The sequence below is a fragment of the Echiichthys vipera genome (genome assembly GCF_963691815.1).
Source record: "Echiichthys vipera genome assembly, chromosome: 23".
Classification (NCBI taxonomy): domain Eukaryota; kingdom Metazoa; phylum Chordata; class Actinopteri; order Perciformes; family Trachinidae; genus Echiichthys; species Echiichthys vipera.
Genome location: NC_139848.1, coordinates 12,954,519 through 12,975,150, shown reverse-complemented (window position 1 = coordinate 12,975,150; position 20,632 = coordinate 12,954,519). Strand labels below are relative to the sequence as shown.

Genomic DNA, 20,632 nt, shown 5'->3' with positions numbered 1-20,632 from the left:
AGCATATTTACTGCAAACAAAAAGGAATGCCAGGGAGAAGACCACCATATATTTCGTACACCCAAAATCAACCCCAAAAAACATTTGTTTCAACTGAAAACAAATAAATATGGGTATTTAGTAGTGTTTTTCTTTTTTTATTCTATTCTTTAAGTATTCTAAGAATTCTACATATTGTGTTATTATTACTGGTATTCAAAGTTAAAACTTGGCTATAACAATTTCATTTTGACGTATAAGGAGCTACTCTCCACCTAGCCTGGCTCTTTTCAAATTAAAATTTCCCAACATGAATTTAAATTTTAAAAACCATGCGATACTGCTAAGATTATGAAAAGTCCCCATGATCTTACTTACTTAGACTAAATATACCAAGGGGTAAAAACTATATACGGCTAAATTTAAAGTGAGGGTCACTCAGTCTTACCTTGACTCTGTCGATATGCTCTGGCAGGGAGTCGATCAGCAGGTCACCAACAGGTTCCCATGCCTCCTTCACCATTTCAGCCTGCCTCAGCTGTCCGTCCAGCAGGTCCTCCGCCTCCTGGAGCTCCATCAGCCGATCCAGAGCCAGCTCCAGCCTTCTCTGCCAGTCAGCGGAGTCAACATTGAGCCTGTCCCACTTGGTCACTACGTCATCTGCTTCTTTGCGTAGCACTCGCCCCACGTTCTGGGCACGCTCCTCCGGGCTGATATCTGAGGGTTGTGGAAAGAAGCAATGAAAACCCGAATATTACGTCTAATATTCAACGAATACCTGTGGAAAATAATAACAAATAAGATAACCTTGTGTATCTCCTTATCTTGGGATTAATCCAAAGCTTTTGGTACAGTTAATTATGATCACTGGTTTCCATTCTGGGTCCTGTTCTTTTCACCAATTACGTACATAAATGAGATTTATCTCATCTTTATGCAGACGATACTGTTTTATACTGACAGGAAGCTTGTTTTCAGCTAAGAAGCTCTGTTAAACTAACAAGCCCTTTCCGATTGGAACATTGCTTAATTCTGATTGGTGGGATTGTGGGAATAAATGTAGATGAAATTAATCATTTTAATTCTACCTAGAATCTGTGTCGAGTCCTAATTAAAGCTGCAAGTAGCGATGAACAGGCCCTCGCACATTGCCGCTCATCAAGAGTAATGATGGGTGACCGGCTGATGCAGCTGTTCATTTCCTGGCTATGGCTATGGCTTAATATGGGCATGTAGATAGCTTCAGTCCTGGACTCCTTTACAGCAAGTAAAAGGCAGTATGTGGCAGATTGGACTATGTGGAGTCAGGTTTTAAGAACAATTTGTCATGGCGAAACATGATGTGTTGTCACATGACCCATTGATCAGGCTTTTGACTATTCCTTCACAATTTAGCATCACATCAGTTAGAGGGTTATACGCTTGAAATGAATGCTGAGGAGTGTGAGAAAATGTGCATATATGAAAAACACAGAAAACTCAAAATGGCCGATTTCCGGTTGGGCAGAGCTAATGAAAGCCAATGTAAAATGTGTCAGAAATGATGATAGCTATGTAAGTACAACATTTCATGACTATCAGAGCAACTGAGCCCCAACTAAGGCCTTTCATGCAGTAGGGGGCGCTACAGAGATCCCTATAGCAGTCTCTATAGCACATAGTGGAGATATCGTTCACAGGTTATGATGTGTGCCATGTTTCATTTATTAAGGACATCAAACATGCGTTAAAAGGCTAAAAGGAATTGGCAGGAGCTATCTATATGTATATATATGTATATATATATACATATATATATAGCTCCCGCCAATTCTTTTTAGCCTTTTAACGCATGTTTGACGTTAAAAGGCTGGGGCACATATACTCATATATATATATATATGAGTATATGTGCCCCAACCGAGCAAAATTGCAACATCAAAACAAAAATAATTACTAGTTTGAACATGGTTGCAACATTTCCTGAGTCCTGTCCTCAAACGTCTAAGTAAAATGAAAATTACAGACAAAATCCAAGATGGCAGCTGGCACTTTTGTGTTTGGGCTCTAATTAAGAGAAAAGGAGGAAATGTCATCCTTAGAAGAAGAAACAGCACTCCTGCAGTGAGCTTAACAGCCTGCTACCTCTTTTAAAGCAACCAAAAGCACATGCATTAGCTGTAACAATGAAACCGGCTCCTGAGAAGACTGCCTCACTTATATGTCAAACCACTCAGGCTGTTTTGTGGAGACACAGGTTCTCTTCAAGGAAAGCCAACTGAATTTAAACCAAGCAAAATGCCATACATTCAGAAGCACTGTGCCGATTTAGAAGGTCAAATCCCAGAGACAGAACAGCTTTCTAAGCGTCAAAAAACATGGGATGCGCTGTATACGTAGGCCGGGTAAAGCAGGGTTCTTTTATCTGCTACACAGATTCTGTCAGTAGGTGACAGGCGGGGCTGCTGACAGATTTACTGTGTGCATATTGAGTTTTCAAAACGGAGGAGCTAGAGAGGAACTGAAGGGGGGCAATCTTAAAGGGATAGTTTAGATATTTTGAAGTGGGGTTGTATGAGGTACTGACAACCCTTTCCTCTGGCACTACTTTTTCTCAACCATAGAACTTCCATATTCCTACGAAGAAGTGCAATTCTGCCAACCGCCATCTACTGTGGGTAATACACTGACATTGGATAAGTACCTCATACAATCCTATTTCAAAATATCCAATCTATCCATACAACCCCTGTATGAAAAATGGAGAGCCTACCAGATTTATCAGGAATGAATCCAAAGGTGAGTGTGTGTGTGTGTGTGTGTGTGTGTGTGTTTGTTACCTCTCTGCTCTGGTGATGGTGTGTCTCTGGGCAGCTCAGACAGAAAAACTCCCACATCGTCCAGAGCCTTGGTCACATTTGGCTCCTTAGCTCTCAAGTCCCTCCTGAAGCCCTGTAAACACACACACACACACACACACGCGCACACACACACGCACACACACGCACACACACACACACACGCACACACACAAACATGTGCACACAACAGTGTCACTATCAGAAAATATAAAGGTTTGTGACATGATCAAGTATTTTAAAGGGGACATATGCTAATTTTGAGGTTCATTCTTGTATCTTGGGTTTCTAGTAGAACATGTTTACATATTTTAATATATACAGAAAACAAATCATTTTTCTCATGCTGCCCATTGCTACCGCACCTGTATTTACCCTCTGTCTGAGACGCTTATTTCTTTAAGCCCCCCTCCGGAAAGAGCCAAGCCGGGATTTCCAATATGTATTTAAATCAGATGTATTTTTGCACATGCCGTTTTCGGCTTTTGTGCACACGTACACTTTTAGTATGGATCCTATGCATTGATTTACAGACGAGAGCCCTGAATAGTCTGAAATCAACGACGGCGTAATGGGGCCCAAAAATGACGGACCCGGGAGAGGGGGGCAATATTTCGAGAATAAAGTTGCAGATTTACAAGATTAAAAATAAGTAAATCTACGAGAAAAAGTTGCAGATTTACGAGATTAAAAAGTCGCAAATCTACGAGAAACAGTTTCAGATTTACGAGATTAAAAAGTCGCAAATCTACAAGAAAAAAGTCGCAGATTTTTTAGATTAAAAAGTCGCAAATCTACGAGAAAAAGTTTTCGGATTCATGCGATTCAAAGTTAGAGAAATAGTGTTTTGATTTACACCTCCAGTATTTTGTTTTACACTCCCTGTTGAACTACATCACTTCAGGATCAACAGGATAAAGGAAGAAGAAGAAGGTTTTTGCTCACATGGATTAGTTTTACATACGTTGACATATTGATATGAACATCCGACATAGTGACACAGGATAATAGAAAATAAGAAAAAGAGAAATAGGTCCCCTTTAATAGGTTAGGAATAGGTTGATGTAGGCGGTCATTTACGCATTCATGAACTTCGATTTTGGGTCCTAAGATAAAATAGCACAAGAGCCCCTGCTGCAGAGATGCATAAAACAAGCACAGGAGTACAACAATAAGATACTTATTCTAGTGTTTTACATAATCATGATAAAAGACATGTCCAAAAAGTTGTTGTTGGATAGTTTGCATGTATTCTGTGTATGGGTAGCATAATGCACAAACACTGCCACTCTTAGATTAGTCCCTGTATCTGAGTGGCCCCTCAAACTAAAACCCATCTACATTTATTAAGAAATACTTGGACTAAAAGCCTTTTCCTAAAGCATATCTGTACGTACTCATTTTGCAGACTCATTGAAGTTTTATACATGATATGACCAAATCAGCAAAGCCAATCTCTTTTTGCATAAAATGCTGCATAAAAAGGGTTTTTCATTTAATATATATGACTTTATTTTCCGTTTATTCTGAGCCTTTGATTTGCATAATGTTAGCCAGAGAGACATAAAGTCTGCTTTGAAAAGTAAAAGACTGCTTTTGCGATGAAACCACAAAAGGTTTTTATTATGAAAGTATCATTTTATTGGTTGATACTGCACTAGTGCTGAGGTGGAGGCTCCACGGGTATATATTAAGTATTTCCCGCAATTTATGTCACTCTTCCACAGATTCCAAATAATAAAGATAACTACAAATTAGATCCCTTGTTGCTGTGGCCCGATGAGGTCAGATGTCTATGCTGTACTACGCTCTTCTTGGTAACAGCGTGGAAGGGCAGACAAAGTGCGTGTGCTTAATTGAGAATCAGTAAAATGTCACAGTGTGTCTGTCTGTGTGTATTTTCATTTACCCGGTGTGTGTCCAGCTGTGTCTGCACGGTAGGGACATCACCCCCTACTGGCGGCTCCTTCTCTAGCTGTTGACTTTTAAGCCTCAGCCAGTTCAGCAGCTCCTGCAGCGACATGTGGAGCCTTTTCCACGGGGCCATCTCAGAGTCCAGGTGGGCCCTTGAAACACAAAAACAGACTTGTTTCTCGCCCTATGTAAACACTCGAAACATGATTTCCCCGGAAGAAAAGACTGAGCCTGAGCTTCCCCTCACCTCATGCTGAGGGTCTTGTTGCGCAGGTCGATCCAGCGCTGGTTCATGTTGACCAGACGTCTCTGGAGCAACGCGCCGTCTTCGGAGTCCCCCAGCGAGGTCACAATTCTCTGCCCGTTCTCATCTAAGGAGTGATACAGCTCTGTTTGGCTGTCAATCTCTGCTTGGAGGTCCTGGTAACACACACACACACACACACACACACACACACACACACACACACACACACACACACACACACACACACACACACACACACACACACACACACACACACACACACACACACACACACACACACAGAGAGTATGATTCAGTGGAAATAAAGCAAGAGCAGTAAATTCTGTTAAAGCACATACTTCATTTTGTTAGTAATAGCGGCCATCTTTCAGGAATTCACTTTTTCACTGCTCGAGTGCTCAGTAATGGGATCAGGATCTGAGAGAGTGATTTACTTTCTAAAAGCAGCAACCGCCACGATTGAGCCATAACGCACCGACTGCAGCACTGAAATGTCAGGATGCGTTAGTCAGCTTGGAATCAGCTGGTAGCTTTGACAGCGCCCGCTCCACCTGTGTACATTTTTCCTACAGGCAAGCCGTTACAGAAACTCTTAAAGTGCCTGATAAGACCCTAGACGGGAAGAAAGTACTTAAACCACTCATTGTGAAGTGAAAAGGGACTAAAGCTTAATTTCTGTGAACACTTCTTGTTCAAGCTGTAAATTCGGTTGGTGCATCTGCAGCAAATTAAATGCCAGCAACGTTTATATGGGAGGCCTTTCAATTTACCTGAGCACTACTACCTCTCCACTGAAGACCTACTCAAGCTTACCGTTCGTACCGCGCTCAAGCACGATACACGGCTAAAGTCTTGTTTGATGGATCATGTGAGTACAAGTACACTTCCCGGTCGCAGCCCGGTTGAGATACGTGGGCTTCAGCGCAACTCGATAGCACATGTACGAGCACGATGATGCACACGTGTACGAGCACGAGCGCGATCATTGACGGCGGTCCTTTGACTATTTATATACGACTGTTCCCTGCGACGGACATTTAAAAGGAGGGACAGTTTGACAAAACAAAAACTCCCAGGGGTGAAGCACTCGTGCTGCGGCCTGGGTGTTTTGAAGTACTGTGAGTGGGCAAGGAGAAATGGAGGAACATGCTGCTAAAGGCATGGCACGGATCATCTGAGCCAACAGTGAGTAGACCCTAAGTCATTTCAATTTTTGTAATACCAATGGTACATGTCCATAATGGCGTTTTTGCACGTGAGGGGTTTTCCTGCTTCCCAGTATAAAACACTTGATGTTCTTGTCACTAGCAGTTATCAATTGCAAACGATGACAAACCGACAAAACAGGCTACGACCACCTACACCAGCCTACACCCAACTGGGGTCTACCTGATTGGACGAACACCTCACTTGTAGCCTGTCTGGTCCCGTGTTTCAACCTGTGCTATTGGCGGCTGCTTAGAAACGTCATCTGATTTTGCGAAAATAGTTTACGAACTATGTTTACGAAAACATTTTTATGCAAAAATTTTCTTCCCTGTTGCCGAATCTGTCTTGATTTTAGAAAGATAACTGTTAGAGTTTCAGGAGTTTTGCAAGGCGGCCAGTTTCGCTAGACGCCGTTGATTTGCATAAAGTAGCCCGGGCCCAGAGGTGATTCTAGAGTCTGTTGGGGGGGCCTCAAACCAGCGTTCATCACATAGACTGTATAAAAAGTGGCGTAGCATACCCGTCGGGGTCCGTTCTCTCAACTTGATCCACTCGTACTTGCCTACAGGAGTCGCCATCTTATCAAACTTTAACGTATTATATAAAGGCTTTATACACTCATCTCATCTCATCTTCAGCCTCTTATCCGGGGTCGGGTCGCGGGGGCAGCAGCTTTAGCAGGGGACCCCAAACTTCCCTTTCCCGGGCCACATTAATCAGCTCTAACTGGGGGATCCCGAGGCGTTCCCAGGCCAGTGTGGAGATATAATCTCTCCACCTAGTTCTGGGTTTTCCCCGAGGCCTCCTCCCAGCTGGACGTGCCTGGAACACCTCCCTAGGGAGGTGTCCAGGGGGCATCCTTACTAGATGTCCGAACCACCTCAACTGGTTCCTTTCTACGCAAAGGAGCAGCTGCTCTACTCCGAGTTCCTCACGGATGGCTGAACTTCTCCCACTCTCTCTAAGGGAGACTCCAGCCACCCTCCTGAGGAAACATATTTCGGCCGCTTGTACCCACGACCTCGTTCTTTGGGTCATGACCCAACTTTCATGACCACAGGTGAGGGTAAGAACAAAGATTGACCGGTAGATCGAGAGCTTTGCCTTCATCACAACGCTGCGGTCGAGCGACTGCAACACCGCCCCCGCTGCTCCGATTCTCCGGCCAAACTCACGCTCCATCGTCCCCTCACTCGTGAACAAGATCCCGAGGTACTTGAACTCCTTCACTTGGGGCTTTATAAACTGTAATGTTAAAAAAATAAAATGAAAACGTTTACTCACGTACTTTGCAATTTGGAGGTATTTATGCTTTAATTGAGTAACCAGTGGTTCACAACCTTTTTGGTTTGTGAGCCCTAACTGAAAAAACTCTCTTTTCATATTTCAGATGTCTATAAGCTGTGAGCAGTTCTACCAAAGGATAATTCCCCTCTGAACGTCTAACATGGTTGAGTTTAAATAACAGTTTGAGGCCTGAATTTGAAATTTAACCCCCCTAGCATTCATGACTTGTCTTTTTAACCTGTTGTATTATTCATTGATGCCAAAGCCATGAAAAATGTCCTTAAAGAAGATCACATTCTGTTAAAGGACGTTCCTCTGGCTGGTAGTTTTAAGATAGTTTTTTTAGTTTTAGTTTAGTTCTAATATGTGAAAAAAAACAAAAGAAAAAATAGATTAATGGCCAGTCATAAAGAAAAGGAAAAAAAAACAAAAAACAAAAAAAATACATTTGATAAAGAGAAAATGGGCCATTGCACCAAAGAATAGGACACAGACAAGAATAGAACAAATAGAAAGCACTCAAGACGGTGAAGGTGGAGTGTAGTATAAGACTGGCTGATGTATTAAATGTAGTTCCAACCAATCCCAACCTGAACTTAAAATCTGATGTATTTATTTTATATTGATGGTTTCACATTAATACTCATGCCTTATGTTATCCTTTCTGAAAACATTACCCTACTTGCCTTTCAAATGGAGCAGAATTAGCTTACTTTAGACTTTTAATAAAAAATAAACCATGTAAAATCGCCATCTTATGTAGTCACACTGAAATTCTTACACTTTTTAGGAAACTTCACTTACACTCAATAATTAGCTTGTTTTTGTACTGCAAACATTCTTTTGTAATCAACACACATCTTCCATTTTTAAAGATTACAATGGGTTTTTTTTGCAAAAGAAGTGCTCGATTGTCTTTCCCAACCTGAACATGGTAGACCTTCCTGCGCAGCATCCTCAAAACTTTACTGGGATCCCAAATCTAGACGTCAAGTAGAAGATGAAGAAGAAGAAGAAGAAGAAGAGGCATCGTCTTCTACTTTTTTAAGTTTAGCTCCGGATGTGGCTGCATAAAAATGCCCTCTGTTTAAGTGCGTGTGTGACAAAGAGAGAGATTTTGAGATGAAGAGGAAAGCGAGGGAGAGCCTAGAGAGATGGTGGGCATTAATTACCCAAAAGAGGGGGGTGTGGGTGGGGGGGATTTAGGGTGTTAGTCAGAGTGAGTTTTTATGATAGAGCGGGTGAGAACGAGAAATAAGAGGCAGAGAGAACTTGAAAGGGTGCATGAAATGATGAGTGCGCTCATTTTCTAATTAAACGTTATCTGTGAGCAGCGTGAGTGTGTGTGTGCGCTCCCTGGATGCTACGCCGCGTCGCCGTATATAATATAATTGGACACAGAAGACTATCTCAGCTCTGCATACAGTGCCGCTGTTGTACTGACAGAGCTGTGTGTGTGTGTGTGTGAAAAGGGAAGTGTGTATTTGAAAATTCATTTCCATGCGTTGTGCAGCGTGCACGCGCCGCTCCGCCAGAAAGTTTGCGTGGGTACAGGGCGAGGGCCGAGGGTCGAAATATGTTCTCTCTCAGAACAGAGCCTTCCCTTCAACACCCACAATGCAGTGGGGGGATTTCGCATTTGTCTGCCAGGCACCGTCTGGCCAATGAGACCTCTCTATGCTGGCGTGTCAGCATTCCTGTCATACCAGCCAGGGCAGAAAGTCAAGGAAGAGAGTCTTAAACTCTGGGTCATAAAATGGAAATGTACTGGATGTTTGGTGGATCCGAATTGACACAATGTTGGAATCATTATGTCGTGAAAAGGTCTTAACCTGGAAACATGTTGACAAAAAATGAGCAATGACTGTAAAGGTTGTTACAACAACTACAGTATAACCAAATAACCAGGTCATTCAGTTACATCTTAGTACGTGTGACCTGAAAATCCCTCAGTGGAGCAGTGTGTCTATAACAGTGTGCCCTACCTTCCACTGTGCAAGCAGGTTCCTGGCTGCTTCCGGCTGCTCCTGCATTCTCTCCTTGTTGGTGGCATCGATTAAAACGTTGCAGGTCATCTCAGCGTCCGCCAGCCAGTTGAGGAACTTCTCCAGGTCGAGGTAGAACAGCTGCAGCAGCTTCAGAGCTGCCTCCAGAGCGGCCTCTCTGTCCGAAATACTGGAGAGCCACGGATGAAAAGATACATGTTACCGAGGTAAACAACAGCAGCATATTTTTTTTATCCGAAAAAACAAAACAAACTTTATTTAACCAGGTGAAGCAGGAAAAGGATTTTGCAAAAGAGCCCTCGCAGACAATGATACATGAGGCAATGGTTAAAACAATCCTGACTGTAGGTAAAAATACTAAAATACGTAAAAATTGTATATTCCTTTTGCAAACTATAAGTGGCAGGGTCAGGAAACACGAAGGGCACAAGAAAGATGAAATAAGTTTGCAGAAATAGGATTTTTTGCCCAGTTCATTCATTCATATTCAACAGCTTGTCCCTATCGGGTCGTGGAGGGCTGGAGCCGATGCCAGCTGACATCGGGTGTGAGGCGGGGTACACCCTGGACAGGACGCCAGTCTATCGCAGGACACATAGAGACAGGCAACCTTTTTTGCCCAGTATTTTGTCAAATTTAAAACGGCACCAGATAACATACAAAAAATGTTTCAGGATAGAGAGGGAGGATATCATCTGACAGGTTCATTTGTGTTCAAACAACCTCACGTACGGACTACTCATAGCATAGCTCATAAAACGTGTATTTCAGTTTGTGGAATGGAATTAACAATGAAATGAAACAAAGCCATATTGTTATACAATTCGAAAATATACAGGAAAAAAATATTTGACCACTATAGAAAAAATTAAACTTGAATAATTTTATTTCTTGCATTTTAGTCTATTTATTGTTGTACAGCATGATGTTCCATTGTTGTATGCTGTTGTATGACCTGCATTACATAAAGTATATATACATATTTAACTGTGTAATTGTATATCGTAAAGTGGGGGCAGGACTAGACGAGTACGATGCTCCTGCCTGCTCCTTCTCCAACACATACTTTTTTTTGTTTGACGAAATCAATCAGAAGTGAGTAATATGTTGTATATTTGTGTTTTTATGTTGAGTGTTTGACATAAATACAATTGAAATCAAATCAAAAAATGGACCGGTGGCTTTGAAATAAAAATCAAACTTTAGTTTCACTTTCTTCACAGAGGTTTGTGGAATGGTAATAGGAGCTAAAACTGTCTAAATAAAATAAAAAGTAAGGCAACGGCTGTAGCAGCTGTGTGCGTTTCTATTTATTAAGCCTATAACTTATTTATTCACTTCTTTGCCAACTACCGTTGTTTCTTTTGTTTTTTTGAGACAATGTCGGGTCCTTCTCGTCATCATTTGAACGTTTCGTTCCGCTGTCTGACACATCAGTTTGAAAATGCTGCTGCTGCCGCCGCAACTGCTCGCTGGCTGACGCGAGGGCTAAGAGAGGAGGAGGGGGCCAAGGGCCTAGAGAGGAGGAGGGGGCCAAGGGCTCAGAGACGAGCAGGGGGCCAAGGGCTGAGAGAGGACAACAAAAAAGTGCATAATAAAGAATTTATTAACCCTAAAAGGGCATTGTTATTGTTTTACATCTGGTAGCTGCAACAAGCAGAGGTAATTCAAAGTCTCTTGGGGCCCTGAGCAAAAATTCACAGGGGGTCCTCGAACCAGTGTTCATCATCATTATGTCAGAAATAATCTGACACCGACAAAGAAAATTGCAAAACGAAAAAAAAATGTATGTTCAAAAGTGCACATTTTAGTGATTTTCAAAATATGAATATAAACATGATAAAGGGGCAGGCATAGTTAACTGTTACTGATCTGGCATCAGATCTGAAAGCTGCAAAAACCATAGTTATGCATGATAATGTGTTTCTCATAAGTGTTTATAAATGTCTTGTAATCTAACAATAAACATGTTTATGATGCTATTTTTAATACATAATACTGTAAACTTCTACTAGCTTAAACTTAACTAGATGAAAATCTTACGGATTACAACTTTAGGTAAGGAAAAAATAAAAGTGGGCCAAGAACAGAACTCTGAGGTACTCCTTTAATTATATTCAAGCCCTGAATGGCAGTTGGAATGCACTTGAGAGTGCTTTAGACGCACGGTGTATTTCGTAGCTAGGCTAAATATCCACGTAAGTGAAAATGGTAGCACAAGGAGTATTGTTGTGGCCCTGGCTGTGGATGAACAGAGGGCTGAAGCACGCAGGGAGAGAGAACAGACCCGTCAGTCTACGCAGGCTCATGAGATTTTAAATTTCTCCTCCAATATTGATGCTGTTCAGCACATGTACATGTAGGATGTGATGTTTGGGCTTTGTAGTATTTGTCCTGCCCCTCCTCCATTGTGATGGGACGACTGGGTAAAAAGTGACAGTGATGAGCATTTTTCAACTCTCGGCGACCAGAAAAAAACGCAAACATGCAGCTCCCAACACATAACAGACGTTCAGAAAAAAACGAGTACACTGGCCTCAGAATAAAACACTTTGACACGGCCCCTTAATTAATTTGAGCTGAGCCCGCTCATTTTCTCAGTCTGACATCCCTGATAATAAACAACAGTATAAAAGGCTTCCTTTCTTATTTCTTCAGGAATATAAGTAACGGCATTCCAATTCTCTTTTTTGTCTTGTGTTCAAATAAGTTGTATATAAAGTTAATGTATGTATTGTTACCGCCTGCTGATGTGTGTCCAGGTGGCCGCCATGTCGTTGTTGACCTGGGTGACCTTGTGCGTGTCGTCAGCGGCGTACAATGTCAGCAGTTTGTCAGCCATTGCATTGGTTTCATCCACCTGGTGCTGCCACTGCTGCAGCTCCTTCGCAAAGAGCTGAGGGAAGACAGGAGTGAAGAAAGAAAGGAGACACAAAGGAAGGAAGTTGAAAAACTGAAATAATACATGTAATTTGAGTCATCCCCAGGAAGAGAAATGTCATATTTTTGAGCCATCTGTTTAGAAATGTCACATGAAAGGTGGAAAAAAACGTGTGTGCATCTGAATTATGTGTAATAGTTATACTAATTTAGACCCACAACTGAAATGTGAGATGCAAACATTTTGGGGATTAATGCAGTAAGGGTGTGGATGTCCAACCCAACCTTCAGTTCAGCGTTTTGTTTCTTCAATGTTTCCACAGAGTATGTGATTTCCTGCCAGGACTCCAACCTCTCACTGGCTCGCTTGATGAGATGATCCACTCCCTTCTTGGCATCCAGCCAATCGGTGGAGTCCTGCAGCATGTTGTGGAGCTGCTTCGTCCTATCGGAGAGTTTAGTCTGAGAGTCTTCCCAGTGTGTTTGAAGCCTGTCAACTGCAATGGTAGAAAGAAAGAAAACGGTAAACATTGTTTGTTTGTTATTATAATGATAAATGTGCGAGATATTGCTTTGGTTTGTTGTTGTTGTATATATGCATAAACCATCCCTTAGCTGCCATCTCATTTTTGAGTGCATTTTTACACCGGGCCATAGGTCATATTGAGGCGCTGACCGTATCGTTGTAATAACGCAGGAATCCTCTAGGGGGCGGTAGACGCATTATAGCTTTAATGAGTTTCAAACAACCGCCTTGAATCATCAGAAGCTATCTTTGTTGTTTACTATCAAGACTAAAACGGCGCATCACTGTCATCATTGGTTACGCCCGCCCATAACAGATAGCACTATCGGATTTGTGATGTTGGGATGAGCTCGAGTGGAGAGGAGTGCCCAGAGCAGATTGATTTTTGTTATTTCTACGCAGACTGGCTTAATGTACTGAAATTTAAACCTACCTACACCAAGGGTGAGACTACGTTAAAAAGTATAAAAAGTGCTTATGTTACGCACTGAAGATACTGAGCTTGACTGGATGCTCTTGACTAATAAAAGTCAACAGCAGCCAGTGTGGTGGGATGTGGGGGGTGGTCATGCCATTCGGGATAAAGGGACAGTTTCAGCAAAAATATTAAAAAGTGATTCTTTATCAAAAGTCACCTCCTGAACGTACCTACTGTTTAGCGTTATCACGCACAGCTGGTCACTGTGTGTATCGTCATTAATCTCCCTGAAAACTACACAAACCTCTACACGCTGCTCTGTTACTCTGTTACTATTCACTGTGCTGCAACAAGTGTCTTTGGGTTTAAGTAAACGCAACATTTTTTAAGGGTTCTGTTATTGTACAGTTTTGGAAAAAAAATAAAAAATCCAAATAACAAATAGGGTAGGACTAGACAACACTATGACTTATTTATGATTTACAGATATTCATTTGGCTGATGACTTATATCGATACCAATAGCTAAATTTATTTCCCTTTTTTCCCCAGACCTTATTACAGGGATCATCAAGTCTCTTCTGTACTGGAATTAACATCTTATTATGCATACTCTTATTGTGTTGGCCCCCAGGCAAATGCAGATATAAAATACAAAGCTTAAAACGATGAAATATTCATTCCTTGCTAAATATGAAAAATATTTAAACTAACGTTATGTAAAACTTGCCATATTTATTAATGATGATTGCTTGTAAACAAAACAAGGTAGAGATATGCTACTGAAAACATGTCATGTCGCGCTGTGCATTTAATCCTCGCGCCGTCGAGCATTTATTCTGATTTAATCAATTTATTTATGCATCTGTTTATTATATTGTCGTGTTAAAGTCAATATCGGCCGATACGGATAGCAGGCCGATATTATCATGCTCATCATAGTTGGATCAGACCCTAGGCTCATGGTGGACGGCTGATCTGTGTTGACCGGCTGGGGGAAAGAGATGGAAAGAGAGAAAGACCCAGAGATGCCCAGCAATCACTGGGGCTGTATTAATTATGGCAGCGGATATACTACAATGAAATGAATAGTAGCAGTAATAATAATAATAATAATAAAAATAATGACTGATAATAATTATAGCCATGGATATACAAAAGTGATTGTCAGGATCCCTGTCCTGTCAGGCCTCTCCCTCTTCCTTTTGTGTGGTTTTGTGTTTGTCTCCCTCTGTCTGTTTCTCCCTGCTTGTGTCTTTCCCAAATGTTTGTCTGTCTGGAGCTGGTCGGCGTGGTTCGCCCAGCTGTGGCTCATCCCCTCATCAGCGCCTACTGGATAAAAAGCCGGATGTGGCCCACATTCGACGCCAGACCGTTTACGCATTTACATGTTTCCCGAGATCCTGCTTCCCTGTCTGAGCCCTCGCCTGCTTGTCTATCACCCGTTTTTCCCCTGATCCCCGCGTTGCTACTTCTTCACCTGCACCTGGACCTCATTTCGCTTTTCCCTGTTCCCTGGACACTGTTTGTTTATTGTTTTGTGATTTAAACACTCATTTACGTTTTACTCTGTGTCTGCATTTGGGTCCCACTCCTCAGAGTTATTCCCCGCACCTTTCATGACAGTGATATGAATAACTGCAATAATAACAGTGAATAATAATAATAATAATAATAGCAGCAGGAGGCGTCAAGCAGGGCCACGGGTCGAAGAATATGTTTACTTCATGCGGGTGAAACCCTTTCAGTCCGCAGCCACTTGAGATCTTTTCTAAATTGAATCCTTGACGCTGCAGATGATTGGTGTGAGACATACTGCGTTCAGTGATAGCGTTGCGAGTCTCCTGGTTGCTGGTTTTGTTCTTCAGGTTCTGGGCTGCTGTGACCTGTCTCTCCAGGAGGGGGCGACGCTGGTCCATCTCCTGCCGAGATGCCTTAAAAAACACAAAATCAATATTTTACTTCATAATTTTAAATATTTATAATGTATTTACATTAACTGGTGCATTTTAGCAGATAAAATGAATCATGTAGCTCAGTGAACCACAATAATTCCCCCAGTGTCTGTTGTGCTGTAAATCCATAGTTAACAGTGATCTTTGCGGTCCTGACCTTAAGACTACTGATGTTGTCGTTGATGTCGATCAGATCAGCCACCACCACACGCTTGTTCTGCACCATGTTATCCAGCATAGTCAGCCAATCGGTGAGCTCAGCCCAGGACTTATTGAACTGAGCCAGAGCCGCAGATTCAGGCTGGGAACTTCCTGTCAGACTTTCATCTGGGACACATACAAACAATATTTAAAACATTTATTCATGTCATGTAATATTATATCTCAGTATCAAGGGAATACAAAGAGAGAGTTCAGACCTGAATAAAAGCGTACGTAAACCCAAGAACAAACCCCAGGAAAAAACAAAAGTAATGATGGTCTATGAGGAGATCAACGGAAGGAGTCGTGTTTTTTTTGTTGCTTTAAACTCTTTATTTATATTTTCCGAGATGTAAAACTTCCTGTTAGCTCAGAGTATAGCATTTTCTGTTAGCATTTAGCCAAAGTGGATACTTCACAGCACAGAAGATCTCCACAACTAGCACTGTTTCAAGATTAGTGACACCAACTCAATGTCTCCTATTCTGTTCCTGAGTTATGGTGTTGAATAAAGGTCGGTGGACATTATGAATGAATAAATTCCATTATTAGCGTAGGAATTCTTTTTTAAAGCAGGAACAATCTGTATGTTTGGGGGACAGCTCTGGAACTCCCTCCCCCAGCTGATCTGCGATTCTGAGTCCCTCCCCATCTTTCAGCCCTGCCTCAAGGCCCATCTCTTCTCCTCTGCCTATCCGTAGCCCCACGCCCCCTCCCTCTTCACTTGAATGTTGTTCTGTTTTTGCTTTGTTGTGTAAAGTGACTTTGAGTTCCATGTATGATGTATGAATGTATGATGCCATCCTTACTTCCTAACTTGGGAAATCCCTACGATAGGAACGTTCTATAAATTCTGATCCTCAGATAAGATGCAGTTAGGAAACATGATTCCATAATAGCAAAAGTCACCTGAAACTGAGATAGAGTATTATTTCTGACTTGGGTCATATGTTCTTATATAAAGTAATTGGTATGATCAAATTGCAAAAGAACAAAGGGACATGGATGGTAAAAATCTGTTCAGGTGAGTGATATCGACATACTGACCCAGGGATACATTGAACATTTGACCTAGGGGAAAAAGCACTGGTTTTTGGTTGATTGGTGTTGGTACTGTTTTACAACAAGTTGCTGTAATCTTAAATCCTCTGAAGGGTGAGGCGAGGGCTGGCTTTAATATCCATGCTACCGAAATTAGCAATATTTCCTGCACTCAATAGCACTACTTATATAGTAATACACATTTACTGACACTCCCAGTGGAGAGAATGAAGTCTTACTGGCTTTTTTGGCTACTAGCAGAGCGGCCATCCTCTCCCTATGCTGCCGCACCAGCTCCAGGATAATAGTCCAGTCTTCTCTTAGCTTGACATACTTCACCTGTCACCACACAAACACACACATACAGACACACACAAAGTAAGAAGTCAATAATGTTCACAGATAATCTAGTTGTACAGATGCAAGCAAAGGCCCGTATACTGATATGGCAACTTCAAGTGGGGATTATGAAAAGGCATGTATGCCGCAGAATACTGTTGGTTCCTTTCAATAGATAAATGATTGAAAGGATTTTTGATTTCCTCACCTTGTCTGGTAAGGTGGGAGGACTGTCTTTGTATAGTCGATCAGCTCGCTCCAATACTAACTCCACTTCTGGCTGCTTAACTTGCACTTCCTCGATGAGCTGGAGTAACAAATGGAGAGACATTACACATGTAGAATACAGCTTGAAAAGGTTTTTTTTTCAAGGTCTGCACTAGCCTGCCATGCTGCCTTGGGCGCAATTTAATTTCGCCCTGGCTTCCATGGATCAGATTTTGGCCTCAGCGAGGGAACCAATCAGAGAACGGGGAGGGATGCCAAGGCAATGACGACGTCTATGCGGCACACCAAAGCTTGTAGTTTGTTTACATCATCATCCTACACATTTTCCACCTCAAAATTCCATACTTTGGAATTTTCAGTCAATGTTAAACACCTGAATACCAACTGTTAGATGCTTGTTACTTTTAACATGTATGAATGGATGCTTTTGCCGCTGCATATGGCTTAAAATTGCCGCCCTCCCTCATGTTGAAGAAGAAATTCGAAGGTTTCAAGTATAGTTTGCATCTTTATTTTCCAACTTGGTGTCCTTTATCCACCATCTTTTATTTTTTTAAATTTTTTTTTCTTCATGAGGCCAGCCCTTGTAAAAAGTGCATCGTCCCGTGACGCTCTCTCTACCGACATTAGGTGGTTGGCTCGATAACACGTAAATAAGAATCGCAGCAACGGTAGCCATGGTAACCCAATACCATTCTACGGCCTGCTTAATTAGTTTCACAATATCTACAGGTAGGCTTTGATGCAGTAGTCAGCTTGTTTTGATTTGTATAATGTATGGTTTGTATAGTGAGATAATAGTCTGGAAACAACACAAACATTTTTCCAAACTCTTTTATCTTTTTCCAGACCTGGAAATTACTCAAGTTAAATTCAATACTTTTCCATACTGCGACCTGGAACCCTGAATAATTGGTACGATTGGCTAGGAGCTACGTACTGACTTTTTGATAGACATTTGTAGCCCCCAAAAAAACGAATAATCAATCGTAAACCACGCCGCAAATATGAGAAAATGAATGGGTGGTTCTCAGACTGAATCTACTAAAGATTTGGCCAGGCAAGTCCCCCCATCACACCCACAAATTCTGCATTTCAAAATCAGGCGGTTCTTCTCTCTTCTCGAGTCTGTGTGCCTTTGTGTATCCTACCTTGGGTGGTGGCTCCTCGGGCCTCTGCTCGAGTTTGGTCCTCGTGCTGGACACCCAGGCTGACAGGACGTCCAGCTGACCCTGAAACTCCTCCAGCTCCATCAGCAGACCCTCGATTTCTAGTTGACGCTCAGGCAGAGCTTTGGACACCTAAACAAAGACAAGCTGTGGTTTATTCAGGTGCATTACACTCTTAACAATCTACAATGACTAAGGGGTGTTTGGTTTGGGTGGCCTCACAACTCGTATTTCAGGCATTTTTCCACTCTAGGTGCACAAAGCTGGTAGAGACAGATCCAAACAGACTGATGCTGTAATTAAAGCAAAAGGTGCCTCCACAAAGGATTACATTTGGGGGCTCGTCACTTTCCCAACACTGATAATTAAAACTTTCATTTTTTATTCATTTTCAGAAATTTTGCAAAAAGGAATTTCACTTGAATGTTGTAAGGCAAAATGTGTAAATATAAAATAAAATAAAATATATTTTTAATGTATTATCATTTCGGGCTGTAAGACAAAAAAAGTGACTATTTCAAAAGGGTATCAGAACTTTCTATAGGCTCTGTAACTATGTCAGCTCTACTCTCCGAGACTTCCCTCTGTGTCTGATGTGACAGACAGACACAGACAGACGGACACAGACAGAGTTGTGGACTTCATAGATGAAATTACACTCAATTCTAAAACAGCAAGTTAAAACGCAAAAAATTTTTTCATCCTTGAGAAAACATGACTGGGTTGAGAGTGAAGATTCATGTTATGAGAGTGATATTTGGGGAATATCTCAGTGTGTACTTGTGCGTAGTGTGTGAGGGAGAAAGACACAGGAGATGGTGTTAGCGATCGGAACAGAGGGGGAGTTAACAGTTAAGCTGTTAAACAGTCAAGTGGCAGTAAATGTCATGTATAGGTTTCACTGTTAAGCAGGAGAGGGAGACCTGTAATTAGACTCTATTTTAATCAGTCAGGTAGTGGTAACAGATAATATTCCTGTTTTAACTTATCAATAAGAAGTAAATGTAAATGACTCAGTTTACAGCACAAAGAAAGAGGGAAATAACTGAGTTTGTATAATATGTGTTCTGAATACATTCACCGTATTTACCTTGACTGATCAGCTCAGTCTGTGTGCGTCTGTGTCACTTCCCTCAATCACTTCGCTAAGCGGGGGAAATAAAATCAGTGAATCAGTTAAACACTGTTGATTTCTTCCCATTAAGCTGACATGAAAACTATTTTGGTTTCGGAAATTTCTGTCAGTCAGGGGAGGCCAGGTTATCCGGCTGCTGTCGCTCAGCTCAGGAGCTGCTGACAGACGGCAAAGTCCAAACTGTTCTCCCAGCTCGTCACATACGGACGCTTCGGGTTTGTCAGGTTGGATGACTGCTTACGTGCAGACACCGTACCTATAACTCGTAGCCTGATGTTCAAGAAGCTCCAAAAAATAAATGGTAATAAATTAAGTGGTATGCTAAATTGCGATCCTCGATGCATACCCTCACTTCTTCACTGTGTGCGATCTTCTTCCGCATCATTGCGTGCTAGTGAGCATTTCGCGAAGAGGCAAGTCAACAAAACAGCTTAAAGTAGCTATCATCAGGTAGCATTAATATGTGTGTGTTTTTTTTTGTGTGTGTGTGTGTTTGTGTTTGTGTTGTGTGTGTGTGTGTGTGTGTGTGTGTGTGTGTGTGTGTGTGTGTGTGTGTGTGTGTGTGTGTGTGTAACATCTGGAGTAACTGTGGAAATGTAATTATATTATATTTTTATTAATTTTATTTTTAATTTACATGTTTAAGAGCTGTATATTTTCAAATAGGGAAGAAAACTGTGTCATTGATATACTTGAAATACAGAGATATATATTGGGCATCGCCATTCAGCCAAAAAATACAGAGAAATGATTTTTGTTCCTTTTGAACCAGGCCGAGTATTTACAAAGCAATGGCCTGCAGTTAGTGGTTTTTTTCACAGCGGAAGCTGCTGACCTGAGCCCAGCGAGTGTTGATGATCTTCACGTCTTTCTGTCTGTCAGCTGGAAGTGTTATCTGCTTGTGTCTGGAGTTAAGATCCTCCATCGCCGCCTTCTTGGCAGGAAGCTCCTCCACACGTGCCTGACACACACACACACACACAGATAACACACGCAGGTCATACAGGCTAGATTTAATAAGAAAACACTGCAGCAGCTCAACCTAGGACACAGGCTCTTTCGATCTAATTATGTAAAATCACTACCATTAACACACACACATACACACACACACACACACACACACACACATTAACAATAAAGTGTTTTCAAGGCTGAATTTCAGAATGAAACATCACAGCATCTCGCTGGAAACATAAAACCCTCTCAATTAAATTAAACCAACAAACATGTTATTTGAA

The 20,632-nt window shown here is 41.7% G+C and overlaps 1 protein-coding gene across 7 annotated transcripts in view; it reads right to left on the bottom strand.

Annotated features, from left to right (window-relative positions):
* The window catches only part of dmd (dystrophin), a 350,545-nt gene that overhangs the window by 77,874 nt on the left and 252,039 nt on the right, over positions 1–20,632 (bottom strand). For all 7 annotated transcript variants that reach the window (XM_083937926.1, XM_083937922.1, XM_083937924.1 and 4 more), the window contains exons 51-63: positions 20,227–20,352; positions 18,239–18,388; positions 17,068–17,166; positions 16,760–16,859; positions 15,436–15,605; positions 15,140–15,257; positions 12,666–12,877; positions 12,242–12,396; positions 9,480–9,669; positions 4,978–5,150; positions 4,726–4,882; positions 2,799–2,910; positions 428–696 (exon numbers count right to left, since the gene is read on the bottom strand). In XM_083937926.1, the coding sequence (XP_083794052.1) occupies positions 428–696; positions 2,799–2,910; positions 4,726–4,882; positions 4,978–5,150; positions 9,480–9,669; positions 12,242–12,396; positions 12,666–12,877; positions 15,140–15,257; positions 15,436–15,605; positions 16,760–16,859; positions 17,068–17,166; positions 18,239–18,388; positions 20,227–20,352 (2,031 nt within the window). The remainder of the gene's footprint in view (positions 1–427; positions 697–2,798; positions 2,911–4,725; positions 4,883–4,977; positions 5,151–9,479; positions 9,670–12,241; positions 12,397–12,665; positions 12,878–15,139; positions 15,258–15,435; positions 15,606–16,759; positions 16,860–17,067; positions 17,167–18,238; positions 18,389–20,226; positions 20,353–20,632) is intronic.